Below are 13,920 nucleotides of genomic sequence, written 5' to 3' on the forward strand. Positions count from 1 at the left end.
GGGAGGACTCTGAGCTTCTGCGTCCGTGAGAAGTTCCTTTAGGGTCCAGGCATGTCAACACCTTTCTGGGGCCAAAAGTCATCCCTGAAGCAAAGCCCAAGAAGAAATGGTACAGTGGATCCATACAACGGAAAATCATCCTACCATAAAAAGGAACGAAGTGCTGAGACACATACACAGACCTAAGTTTATCAGCAGTTACCAGGGGCGGGCGGGAGAGAAGGGGAACAGGGCTCACTGCTTAGGAGGCACTAAGCTTCTATAAAGGGTGATGGAAAATTTTGTAAACGGATAGTGGTGCTGGTAGAACAACATGATGACTGTAATTCATGTCACCGAAGTGTACACGTGAAGAATGTACAAACGGTAAATGTTTTCTTACGTATATACTTACCACAATTTAAAACTAAAAAAAAAAAAGAAAGTACTGCTACGTGCTACAGCGTGGATGAACCCTGAAAACGTGAAGCTAAGTGAAAAAAGTCAGAAGCAAAAGGAAACAAAGCGTAGGATTCCATTTCTATGAAATTCTAGAACAGGCAAATCCATACAGGCAGAAAGCAGACTGGTGCTGCCAGGGGCTGGGGAGAGCGGAGGTAGGGAAGCGACTGCTCATGGGTAGGGCAGCTTCTTTTCGGGGTGATGAGAATGTTCTGGAACTAGACAGTAGTAATGATTGCACAACACAGTGAATGGACTAAATGCCACTGCATTGTACACTGTCAGACGGTGAATTTATGTCAGTGGGGGAGGAACAACTCAGAGAAGGAGGGTGAGCATGGAGGCACAACTCAAAGAATGTCACCGACGTCACTGAACTGTATATGCAGAAACTGTTGAATTGGTGTACGTTTTGCAACGTATATTCTCAACACCAACAAAATACATAAATTTTTTCAAAAATGGTGAATTTTATGTTTTGTGACTGTACCTCAATTTTAAAAAAAGGAAAAAATATTTGAATAGTTATTCAAAAAAAAAGACAAAGAAATGGGCCCATTTTGCGCCAGGGTTCCAGCCTGCCACCCTCGGCCCTGTCTCAAATGCCTGGGGGACACGAGGTCGAGTCCCCGCATGGGAAAGGGGGGCATGCATCAAGCCACCCATGCTGTTCAGGAGAAACGTGCGAACAGGCGCCGACCGCACCAGTAGGTGTCTGCTGCCTTCGCCCAGACTCTGGGCCGGGGAGGAGCAGACTTGATGTCTGGAGGGCAGCTGATGTCACTGTCACAGGAAAGGCAACCCTCAGTCCGAGGCAGGTAGGGACCCACCAACCAGACACCGAGGCTGAGCTCAGGGGTAGTGCATGGAGGACTCACGGACACTGGCCGCCCCAGGGACTCCTTCCCCATCGCCTTTGCGGGGGCACGTGGCCAAGATCTGACCTCAGCCTAGGCTGGCCGCTTTTCCAAGGCCCCAACCTGCTCATCACACAACAACAAAAATCCCCCCACTCCTCGCATTCCATTCTGCACCCAAGAAGGAAAAGGTGGGTTCCTGATATCTCACGGTGCTTTCTCAAGAGGTACTTCCTCATGGGCGAGGGAGTTTTGGCGACTCCTGGCCTGGAGGTGAACTGAAACTCCAGGGGGCTCGGAACAGGGCTCTTGCGGACATCCCCTGCCCTCCACCACCAGGACCAAGGCCCGGCTTCTGGCAGGGAGCTGGAGGACAGGAGGGAGCCTCCTTACCCGTGTTCTGTCCTCGATCTCGTAGATCCGCAGCTGCATGGGCACATTAAAGCTGTGCAGGATGTTTCCGCCAAACACCAGCGAGTCCACCGGGGTGTAGACCGCATGGATCCAACCTGAGGTAGAAAGGATGAGAGAAGGTGAGTCTTCGGCCTTCCCAACTAACCAGGCTGCAGGGAGGGAAGACCAGCGTGCAAGAGGGCAAAGGGGACGAGGGGAGCGCCCGGGGACAGGAGCAGAGATGCTGATGTCCAAAGCCAAGCCCCTGCGGAGACCAGAGGCCGCAGCCCCAAAGCCCTCCTGGACTGCGTGCATGGTTGGGGGCCAGCTCAAGCTGGCTGGTGGGAAGCTGCAGACCAGCCCCCCGACTCTTGAGGACCACGATGACAAAGGCGTCCTCCTGGTACCTGGTTACAGCAGCCAACAAGCCTATTCTCCCACCCCTCCATGAGCAGGAGACCCCTTGCTCAGGCAGCATATCAATCCAGTTGCAGGAATGGATTGAACTGTGTCTCCCCAAAACACGCGCTAAATTCCTGTGGATATGATCCTATTCGAAAAGAGGACTTTTGTTATGTTAAGGAGGTCATACCAGTACAGGGTGGGTCTTGAACCTAATCCCTCATGGCGACCCCACATGTGTCAGAGTAGAACTGTGCTCCATAGGGTTTTCAATGGCTGATTTTTCCAGGTCTTTCTTCCGAGGCACCTCAGGGAAGACTCGAACTGCCAACCTCTCAGTTGGCAGCCAAGCACTTCATCATTTGCACCACCCAGGGACTCCTATGGAAACACTTAGGGGAGGCGAAAAGAGAGATGGAGAAACGAGAGACGAGGCAGAGAGACACACAGCAACATAGAGACCCCCCTCTCCTGTGCCTAATTCCGTCACTCAGAGGAAAATTAAAGACGTGCCCCCAAACCTAAGCCCTTCCAGCCTGTCCCCTCAATCACAGCAACCCTACAGGTCAGGGCAGAACTGCCGCATGGGGTTTCCAAGGCTGTAAATCTTTACGGAAGCAGACTGCCACATCCTTCTCCCAAGGACTGAACCACCAGGGCTCCTCTCTGTCCCCCGTCAAGGCTCAGACACGCTGGCCCTGAGCAGGGACAAAGTTGCCAGCCGGGACGAGAACACAGTGGCTGGGAGGACACCGCTGGTTTCTGTGCCAGCTCCACACACACGCCCAGCGGCTCCCATCCCTGCTGGAGGCAGTGGGTGGGACAAATCAATGGTCCTCCGGGGAGGCAGCAGAAAGCTGCTGGGGCACAGGCCCTAAGGCTTCCAGAACCTTGTTCTGCCCTCAGCTCCCCATGTCTTGGGCTCAACAGGTGTGTCTTTGTGATCTGGGCCCCCCTTCCCCATCACCTCACCTGTGCGGAACAAACATGACTACAGCCTTTCCTTCACAGACTCTCCGTTTCCACATTTGCTCCAAACTCAGCTGCATACCGGGTTATTTTCTCAACAGCTACATTGTTACGTTTCTTGGTCCCAAGGTGGCACAAACAGTTTGGGCTCAACTACTAACCTAAAGGTTGGCGGTTCGAACCCACTCAGTGGTACCACAGAAGAAAAGGCCTGGTGATCTGCTTCCGTTAAGATGACAGCCAAGAAAACTATGGCGCAGTTCTACTCTGTGGCACGCGGCATCGCCAGGAGTTGAAATCAACTCAACGGCAACCAACAAAAGCAACAACTAAGCAGAACCGCGCTGCCTAGTATCATTATTATCATTACCGTGATCACTACCATCGGCGTTATTTAAGCAACCTTTCCTAAAACTAGGAACTAAGGCCGCTGGGTTCAGGCTGCTGAGCAGGGTGAGGGGAACATCCGGAATCAGACCAAAGGCTCTTGGGTCCCCCTACAATACTGTCTCATGTGCCCACCCACCTCCCTACAGAAAGCAGAAGTCCAGGGGCCTGGGTTTGAGGCTTGTCCCAGGGCTGACTCGCCATGTGACCCAGGGCAGCTGGCAGCCCCTCTCCTGGCCTTGACTTGCCGGTGTGAAGAATGAAGGAGAGCTCCATTGATACAAGGGTTACCACGGATATTAGAAGTAGTCTCACTGATCGTGAAAAGGGCCTCTCCCTTTCCCTAAACATGCTCACCTGTCAGGTGGAAACATACCTGGCTGACACCTGTTACCCTCAAGTGTGAGCAAAGCGGAGAGCAGAGAAAGTAGTTGTTGTGGGGAGGGGGCGGGGAAGCTGTCCTCCCAGACACTCGAGGGATTCTAGAAGCTTCTCCCAATTCTCCTTCCCAAGACAGGGCCTCACAGGTGAGTCAGGCAGCCTCCCCTGGATTAGACTGGTTCCAGCCCTCCTCACGTCTGCTCCCTCGGGAGGATCCAGGCAGGAGGAATAATCGCATTCCTAAGCCCTCCTGATGGCATAAGACAGCAAGCATCCCCAGGCTGGTGCCTGGGCTGAGGCAGCTGGCATTTGCCTCCTGCTTCCAGGACGGAGTCATCGACAATGTGAAGGCAATAACAGAGGATACTGGGCCCAAGCGACAAGGGACAGACCAGTTGTGTAAGCAAAGCAAGCAACCCATAAAACCTACTGCTGGTGTCCTCTGGGACCTCAGGCGGCCAAGAAGGACAGCAGGGCCACGTGAGAGAAGGGCAAGCTCAAAGTCATAAAGCAGCAAGGCCATGACCATTCCAGTGTCCCTTGAATCCACTGGCCCAATCCCCCAACACCTGCAGAGTGGCTTCAGCACACTCGGCAAGGACCTTTCCTTCCTGAGTCTCCATCCACACCTGCCAGAGTGTCTGCCATATCGCTACCCGCCAGATATAACCTCTTCCTGTCCCAATCAGGAGTTCCTCTCCTGGAGCCAGGCAGGCCTGAGGACTGACCTGGGGCCAGGGTAACAAAGTCACTCCACTAAAACCTGCCACCTCCAAACCCCAAATTTCCCTAACTGCGAAGTCTCCACCTTCTGCCCAACTTTCTAGAAAAGCCCAGGTATGCAGGTCCCATTCCTGTGTTGGGAACAGTTACAACCACAACCCCTTCACTTGACACCAGACACTACTGCTTGATGTCCAGGACCAACGCCAGTTTCCAGCCTGACTCTCAGAAACCTAAGTGTGGCCAGCTTCTCTAGCCAATGGATTCTAGCGGCCTCTAGGAATACTCCCATTTTCTGGTCCAAGCTGCTATCCAGTGACAGATTGTCTGCAGGCTCCTTGACACACCAGTATCTAGCCTAGACTTATATACCTCCAGTGACGGGAAGCTCACCACCTCACGAGGAAGTCACTCTATTACTACTCAGCTACACCTCTTCTTCCAAGAGACAGTCCTTCACCTGGCTGACTGCAGCTACCATTCACCTTCGCTTCCTCAGGTAAGAACCCCAGTTCTTTCCTCAAACTCGTCACACCTGTTGTGGTTTCCAGACCCACTCTTTCTCCCGGTCAACTTCCACTCCAAAGTCCAATGACCAAGAGGAATGTGACCTTCTACATGTGGCCTGATCATCCCCCCACACATACACTATACAGCGGGATTGTCACCTCCCTCTTCCTGGGTAGAATGCTCCCATTAACGCAGCCTAAGACCACAATCCCTGACTCCTCTAAGTCACCAGCCGCACCTACTAGTGCCAGCTTGTAACCAGTCAAAAACCCTCAGTCCATCTCCTACGATCTATAAGCAAGTAAGTCTCAACTCCCTCAGTCCTCCCAACCATCCTGGGAAGTCTTACTCCCATTTTACAGATGAGAACACTAGCCACAGGGAGGTTAAGTCACTTCTCTGAAGTCACAGTTTGTGAGCAGCAGAGCTGGAATTTCAGCTGAGGCTCCAGGACCCCTGCTCTTTGCTACTGCCCTCAGCTGTACTTGTGGGCTTATTTTTTTATTTTTTTTTTTTTTTTGAGTACAGGAACTAATTTTGATTCCAATTCCGTTTCATCCTGTTCTACAGGAAGGAGGCAGGATCCTGCCTCCCCTCTCCCCCACCACATTCCCCTCAGCCCACCCTCCAGGCTTGCAGGTACCCCTGGAAAAATCACTTCAGCTCCCTGCCCCCAGGGTCCACCTCTCCCCAGAGCTGCCTCCTGAGCCCTCAGGGCCGACTTTTTTGGTTAGCAGCCTAACTCAAACCCTGCACCACCAGAGCTCCATAAAGACTACAGCCCAGAAAACCCTATGGGGCAGTTCTACTTGGTGACGTGGGGTCACTATGAGTCAAAAATCGACTAGATGGCACCCAACAACAGCAAGCAGAGAACGAGGTCCCTGGGTAGCACCCCTGGGTAGCACAAACAGTTGGCACTCAATTACTAACCTGAAGGTTAGCAGTTTCATCCCACCCAGTGGCGCTTCAAGAGAAAGGCCTGGCAATCTGCTTCCATAAATATTAAAGTCTAGAAAACCCTATGAAGCAGCTCTACTCTGCAATACATGGGGTTGCCTTGACTTAAAATCGACTCAAGGGCAACACATTTAAGCAAGAAGATCCAAGTTCAACGTGAAGGGAAAACTGAGTTGTTTTTCCCTGTAGCCTGAGACCTGCTCTCCTCAGGGACGTTCAATGACCAGGCCAACCCACAAAACCAGAGAAGCCCCATCACTTAGCCTAAAACCCTGGCTGAGACCACAGGGCTGCAGGAGACTGCTCCAAATGCCAGGAGAGCCAGTGACTGAGCGAGAGCCATCCCCAACCCCACCGGAACCTACTGGAACCTACCAGAAGGGATGAAAAACGTGTAACCCTGTTTCAGCTCAATTCTTTGGCATCGCTCCACGCGGTCTCCCAGAAAGATGTCACTCTGTTTGCCTGACAGCACCCACTCCTCGTACAATGCCAAGTTGTGCAGGGTTGGAGGGATCAGCCAAAAGATCTTGGGAGGAAAAGAAGACAGTCAGCTGAAGACCAAGGTCCATGTCTCTGATTTCTTCCAGGCCCTGCCACAATCCAAGGAGACACCACCTGCCTGAGGGCGGAGAAGATGAGGGGGAGAATGCATCCTTCTGGAGCCCCCTCTACGTCCAGGCCCAAAGGGTCACTGCGGTGGCAGCGAGGGCTGTGCCAGCCCTTCAAGCACTCCCTTTGCCTAAAGGGAATCTTCATTCCAGCTGAACGACCAGGGTGGGAAGACTTCCTGGACAGGGAGGGACAATTTCTCCTGAGCCATGGGCTTGTCAGGGACATGGAGGTAGTAGAAGAAGGGGGATTTCATAAGTTGTAGGATAAAATGGCCCAATAAATAAACCCAGCTTGTGCTCCCTTTGGAGAAGGAGGAAAAACATCTGGAACCAAGTGGAATGGCTTCCTCCCAGACTGTCTTCCAACACATTCAGTTCAAACACGCACACAGGCAGACAGAGCCACGCAGGGCAGCACGCACGCACGTCCGGGAAGCACAGACTGCCACCTCCACGAGGAAATGGACACAGAGCAGACACAGCAGAACCGCCCGGAGCACACAATCCACCTTCTCCCTGGGGGAAGTCTATCCCGAATGGAAAATGTTCTTGGAGGCAGCTGGAGCTAGCAACTAGACTTTTAAGTAAAAAGGTCCCACTGCTGGAACTGGGAAAAAGTAGCACTAGAGGCTCTTGGAGACCACCAACTCAGGTGTTCAAATCCGGCCGAAGGTGCTTAGACACTGAACTGGGCCAGAAGGTGACCAGAAGTGATGCAGGAGAGCTGACCAGACCTTTCTCACCAGGAGGGGACAGAGAGCCAGGAGACCCAGGAGTAGCCCTGAAAGTACTCCGGGGCTGGGGCTGGCCGGAGGAGGGAGGCGGAAGAAAGGGGGAGAGGGAGCGAGCTTCTCCACACACAAACAGCCAGGGATCTAGCCAAAGTTGAAGAGTCTCTAGCGGAACTCACCTTCCCACCCCGGAATACATGGTACCAGACGGAAGTGCCTCCGAAGTCGATGTGGAAGTCAGTGAAGCAGCCTTTCACGCTCATCAGACAGTACCTGCAGCACAGGGCCAGGAGAGCAGGAAAAACCAGAGGTGAGCAGACAGCCTCGGAGATGCCCGGCCTGCTGCCCTTTTACAATGCTGACGTAGGGGGATTTTTTTTTTTTTTTTTTTAATCCAAATCAAATCGGAGTTCCCCATGGGGGAAGCTTCTGTGGTCAGGTGACAAATCTCAGGCATTGGCCACCTGCCCTGAGGCTGGAGGCAGCATTTTTTCAGGTTACAGCGAGAGCAGACAACCCACAGGTGACTTCATTCCTTCCTTGCAGTGGGTTTACACCCTTAGCCCGCCCCCAGTCCTACCCAAGCCAGAGAGAGGCTTCCTTTCTGCTCCTTTGCAGCTCCATACCTGCAGTTCTCCCAAGCTGCCAGCCCCCTGTGCAGCAGCTGGGCCCCCTGGAATTCTGTTGTAAACCACATGCGTAGCTTGCCAATTACCAGGGACACACAGTCCCCCCATTCACTTCCTCACTCATTCGACAAGCATTTGCTGAGGGCCAACTAGTGGTCCAGCCCCAAGCGAGGCGTGTCACTGAGAGAAATACATAGGAATGCATAAAATCCCTGCCCTCAAGGATCCCCCCATCGGAATGGAGCAATGCACAGAAAAGTTAACCAGTGGCCCCAACTACAGTAGCCTGCCAATGCAGTAGAAAGGAACACCAGCCGCAAAAGACCACATACTGGAGAATCCCGTTTACGTGAACCGTCCAGAAGAAGCAAATCCACCAAGAAAGTAGATTAGTGGTGACCAGGGGCTGGGGGTGTTGGGACGAAATTGGGAGTGACTGCCCATGGGTATAGGGTTTCTTTTGGAGGTAAGGAAAATGTTCTAAAAGGGACTGTGGTGATGGTTGCACAACTCTAAACATGCTAAAAGCAGCTAAATTGTACACGTTAAATGCGTGAATTGTACGGTGTGTGAACTTTATCTCAATAAGGCTGTTTAAAAAAAAAAAAGTAAAGGGATTACAGAAGCAGCCCGTGGGGGAGTCAGGCAGGCAGGGAGCAAGGGAGAGGCTGGGGACAGCGGGGACGCAGCAGGCAGCCACAGAAAGGGGGTGTGCATTCAAGGAACCCGCCACCCCCCTTCTGAGCTCCAGGGAACTAGACTGCCCACCCTTCTCTGCAGAAACCTACCAGTCCCCTCCCTCCCCCCACAACATGCTGCCCTCCTGGGGGGTGGCGGGGGGGAAAGAGCTTAAGGAGGAAGGGGACGGCGCGGGCTTCCAAGTCCAGGCCTGGCGGACATCGGTGGGCACCCGCGCTGGTCCCCTCCCTCTTTCCCACCGTTATCCCACCAGCCCGGGCCAGGCAGCCACCCATCGCCTCATGCCCGTGCACCCTGGGACCTCCAGAGGCACGCACACGGAGGCTTACCCCACTGACCTCTTTCCCCGAAGCTGCACATTGCTTTTCCATGGTTTGGGGAAGAGGGGAGGAACCGGGCGGGGACGGGAAGGGAGGAGGCCGCAGTAGAGAGGGCGGGTGGAGAGAATGGGGGGAATGAGGCTGAGCTGACGGGAGGCGGGCGACTTGGTGCCCCCTCCCTCGGCTGCCTTTGGCACCTCACACTCAGGTACACCCGGGGCTCGGCAATATGCAGACGGCGTGCCCCGCGTCCTTCCTCCCATAGGCTGGAAGGCGCCTCAGCCATGTGTCTGCAGGAGGCTGGCAAATCAGGAGGCCTGCCCGCACATCAGAGCGCCGCTGCCTAGCAACCCCATCGGAGGGTGTAGTTGACAGCGCAGGACGCAGCGCAGGAGGGCTGCGGGGCTGGGCGCTCAGAGTCCCGACTTCCCGCTGCACACCCTCCCTGCTCCACACCCTCGCCGCCTCGCCCAGCCAGGTGCCCACGTGCACCTCTCCAGGCCTGGGTGACCCCCTTCTTCTCTCCAAGGCATGGGGGGGGATTCTGACCCCTAACCCATCCACCCCCCCCCGCGGACCACATTGGCCTCTTCTCTGGAAACGCCACTTCAAAATATTAGCCCTTATTTTCCTAAAGCCACCTCTTCGTCTGGTATTTTCTCTTTTCTTTTTTAGTCTAACCTTGGTTTCCACCCTCTCCGAGCCCCAGCGGAGGGCAGACTAAGGGAAAACAATCTGCGCGCGTGCGGGGTGGAGCCAAGAGAACGTGCCTCTTTTGGGCTGCAGCTGGACATCCACCCGGTCCCGCGACAGAGAGGGACGCCGGGCCTGGCTCGTGGGCTCGGGCTTCTGAGGGCCTGTCCGGCCAAGCTGCTCTCCCCAACCCCAGTCTCCCCAGGGTATGGGGAAATGGGAATCCCAGCGAACTACTCAGAGCCTGTGAGCAGAGAAAGTTCTCCAAGTTGAGCCTGGGTCTGCTCTGCCCTCGGGGTCACACTCCAGCCTCCATGGGGGCCTCTCAGGGCCTGGGGTGCCACTTCCTGACCCCCTCTCTCCAGACAAACCGCTCCTCCTCCCGCTGCCCCCGTCCAGGCCCGGGGCCGCCCCTCCCTTGAGGCGATGACATGCGCAGGCGGCCAGGGCGGCTTTGTCCCGGGCCCTGCAGCAGCCCGCCCCGCCTGCCAGCCTGCCCGCCAGCCGCCGGCGCTCTCTCCGGGACTCCCCCCTCGGCGCTCGCTCTGGCGTGACGCCTTTGCACTGACCTCTACAGCTTCCTCTTCCCCAGCTCACCGCAGTCACATGGGCGCCCAGCTCGGTGCCACAGCCAAGATTTCTCCACGCCGGCTGACCTGCCTCGGCTTCCGCCTCGCGCCCCCTGCCCGAAAAGCCGCGCCCCCACGGACACGACCCACGACCATCCAAGATCCCCTCCAAACTGGGTGCTGGAAATCGGGAGCCCCCGACTACACCCTTGGGGGCCCCCGCACGCAAGGCCACGGCTGGCTGGAGAGGAGCGTAGGAAAGGTCGCTGCACCTGCAGCATCAACTTCGGGGCGCTGCTGGGTCTGGGGGCGGGGCGGCTCCACCTGGCCTTTTCCCTCCAACTTAGAGAAACTGCCGGGCTGCGCAGGCGGCGTCCCTTCTGGCACAGGTCTGGAAGGGAGACCTGGACACCTCACGTACGCCGAGTGCTAGAGGAGGCGAGCACGCGCCCACACCGCACACACCCCGGGAGACACAAAGAGACGCCGGCCGTGCAGCCCGTGGCAAGAGGCGACCCACACCGGCCCGGCGCCGCAAACGAGCCGCGCTTAGAGCAGGGACTGCCCGCCCTGCCCCGCCCGGCGCCCGCGGTTACCCTCGGCGGCGGCGTGGGCGGCGCGGCTCCCGGGCGTCCCCTCCGGTGGCGACAGAGACTCGACGCGCGCACGGCCTCTCCAAGACGCTGCCAGGCCCCAGCCGAGGGCCGTGGCTCCCTCGCTAGCTACCTTCCTTCCTCGGAGAGCGGAGCGCAGGCGGAGCGCATCCCCGAGCTGAAACTGAATACCCGCCAGAACCGCCGCAGCCAGAGAGGGCGCAGGGAGGCCGGGGCGGCGACCGGGAAGCGCGGCAGCGACGGGGAAACGCGCGGGCCAGCGCCAGGGAACGTCGCCGCCGCCACCCGCGCCCCCTCGCCCCTGTGGCCAGGAGGGGGCACAAGAGTGGCTCCCATCTTCGCCCTGCCTCTGCCGGTGGGCGCTCGAGGACTCCTGCGTCCCTGTTTCCTGGAGCGTGGACGCAGACCTACTGCTGGGGGTGACCACCCAGCAAACCCCCTTTAATTTGCCCATCCAGACACAGCTAGGGATAGGGCCAGTGGGGGGGCTGGGGGTGTATGTGAGATCCCAAGTATGGCAGCCAGGGGACCCGGGATCCAGCTCTGGCCCTGAGAACAACGAACGGGGTGACCACGGGCAACTCACTTACCCTGTTTTGTCAAGGGAGCTGACCTGAAATTCAACTCTACTTTCTAAGATGCTCCTTTACTGCCTTTCTCCTACCGTGTCCTTTTTCTTGCTGTTAAGTGCCTTCCAGTCGGTTGGACTCAGCGACCCCATGAACAACTGTATGAAACACTGCCCGGGACTGCACCATCCTCACAATCGTTGCTGTTTGAGCCCATGGTTGCAGGCACTGTGTCACTCCATCTCTTTGAGGGTCTTCCTCTTTTGCGCTGACCCTCTACTTTACCAAACATGATGTCCTTCTCCTGGTCCCTCCAGATAATATGTCCATAGTAAGTAAGATGAAGTCTTGCCATCCTCACTTCTAAGGAGCATTCTGGTTGTACCTCTTCCAAGACAGATTCGTTCGTTCTTCTGGCAGTCCATGGCATATTTAATATTCTTTGCCAACATCATAATTCAAATGCATCAATTCTTCCTCAGTCTTTCTTATTCATTATCCAGTTTTCCTATGCATATGAGGCAACTGAAAACATCATGGCTTGAGTCAGGCACACCTTAGTCCTCAAAGTGACATCTTTGCTTTTCAACACTTTAAAGAGGTCTTTTGCAGAGATTTGCCCAATGAAACACATCATTTGATTCCTTGACTGCTGCTTCCATGGGTGTTGACTGTGGATCCAAGTAAAATTAAATCCTTGGCAACTTCTATCTTTTCTCTGTTTATCATGATGTTGCTTATTTGGTCCAGTTGCAGGGATTTTTGTTTTCTTTATGTTGCGGTGTAATCCATACTGAAGGCGGTCTTTGATCTTCATCAGTAAGTGCTTCAAGTCCTCTTCGCTTTCCGCAAGCAAGGTTGTGTCATCTGCATATTGCCAGTTGTTAATGAGTCATCCTCCAATCCTGATGTCTCACAGTTCTTCATATAGTCCAGCGTCTCAGATTATTTGCTCAGCACACAGACCAAGTACAGTGAAAGGACACAACCCTGATGCACATCTTTCCTGATTTTAAACCATCAGAATTCCCTTGCTCTGTTCGAACAACTGCCTCTTGGTCTGTGTATAGGTTCCTCATGAGCACAGTTAAGTGTTCTGGAACTCCCATTGTTTGCAATGTTATCCATAATTTGTTATGATCCACACAGTCAAACGCCTCTGCATAGTCAATAAAACACAGGTAAACATCCTTCTGATACTCTCTGCTTTCAGCCAAGATCCATCTGACATCAGCAATGATATCGCTGATTCCACATCCTCTTCTGAACCTGGCTTGAATTTCTGGCAGTTCCCTGTCGATCTACTGCTGCAACTGCTTTTGAAACATCTTCAGCAAAATTTTACTTGTACGTGATATTAATAATGTTGTTGGATAATTTCTGCATTCTGTTGGATCAGCTTTCTTTGGAATGGGCACACATATGGATCTCTTCCAGTCAGTTGGCCAGGTAGCTGTCTTCCAAATTTCTTGGCATGGACGACTGAGCACTTCCAGCACTGCATCCATTTGTTGAAACATCTCAACTGATATTCTCTCAATTCCTGTAGCCTTATTTTTTGCCAGTGCCTTCAGTGTAGCTTGGACTTCTTCCTTCAGTACCATCAGTTCTCAATCATATGCTACTTCCTGAAATGGGTGAACATCGACCAATTCTTTTTGCTACATGACTCTGTGTATTCATTCCATCTTCTTTTGATGCTTCCTACGTCATTCAACGTCTTGCCCATGTTGTTGTTGTTAGGTGCCATCAAGTCAGTTCCAACTCACAGAGACCCTATGTGTAACAGAATAAAACACTGCCAGGTCCTGTGCCATCCTCACAATCCTTGCTATGCTTGAGCCCACTGTTGCAGCCACTGTGTCAATCCATCTCATTGAGGGACTTCCTCGTTTTTGCTGACCCTCTACTTTACCAAGCGTGATGTCCTTCTCCAGGAAGTGGTCCCTCCTGATAACATGTCCAAAGCCCATCAGACAAAGTCTTGCCATCCTTGCTTCTAAGGAGCATTCTCGCTGTGCCTTTTCCAAGACGGATTTATTTGTTCCTCTGGCAGTCCATGGTATATTTAATATTCTTCAGAAACACCATAATTCAAAGGCATCAATTCTTCTTTGGTCTTCTTTATTCATTGTCCAGCTTTCTAATACATATGAGGTGATTGAAAACACCATGGCTTGGGTCAGGTTCTTAAAGTGACATCTTTGATTTTTTAACACTTAAAGAGAACTTTTGCAGCAGATTTGCCCAATACAAGGCATCATTTGATTTCTTGACTGCTGCTCCATCTTGCCCATACAATCCTTCAATATTTCAACTCGAGGCTTGAATTTTTTCTTCAGTTCAGCTTGAGAAATGCTGAGCATGTTCTTCCCTTTTGGTTTTCTAACTCCAGGCCTTTGCATACTTCATTATGCTTTACTTTGTCTTCCTGAGTCGCCCTTTGAAATCTCCTGTTC

At 53.8% G+C, this 13,920-nt stretch overlaps 1 protein-coding gene across 4 annotated transcripts in view; it reads right to left on the reverse strand.

Moving 5' to 3' along the window:
• Nucleotides 1-13,920, reverse strand: part of LOC111821051 (lysine-specific demethylase 2B-like) — a 63,329-nt gene that overhangs the window by 5,502 nt on the left and 43,907 nt on the right. For all 4 annotated transcript variants that reach the window (XM_023733831.1, XM_023733829.1, XM_023733830.1 and 1 more), the window contains 3 exons: nucleotides 7,548-7,641; nucleotides 6,399-6,552; nucleotides 1,692-1,807 (listed from right to left, as the gene is read on the reverse strand). In XM_023733831.1, coding sequence (XP_023589599.1) covers nucleotides 1,692-1,807; nucleotides 6,399-6,552; nucleotides 7,548-7,641 — 364 coding nt within the window. The remainder of the gene's footprint in view (nucleotides 1-1,691; nucleotides 1,808-6,398; nucleotides 6,553-7,547; nucleotides 7,642-13,920) is intronic.

Source organism: Trichechus manatus, unplaced genomic scaffold (assembly GCF_000243295.1).
Source record: "Trichechus manatus latirostris isolate Lorelei unplaced genomic scaffold, TriManLat1.0 scaffold00061, whole genome shotgun sequence".
Lineage (NCBI taxonomy): Eukaryota > Metazoa > Chordata > Mammalia > Sirenia > Trichechidae > Trichechus > Trichechus manatus.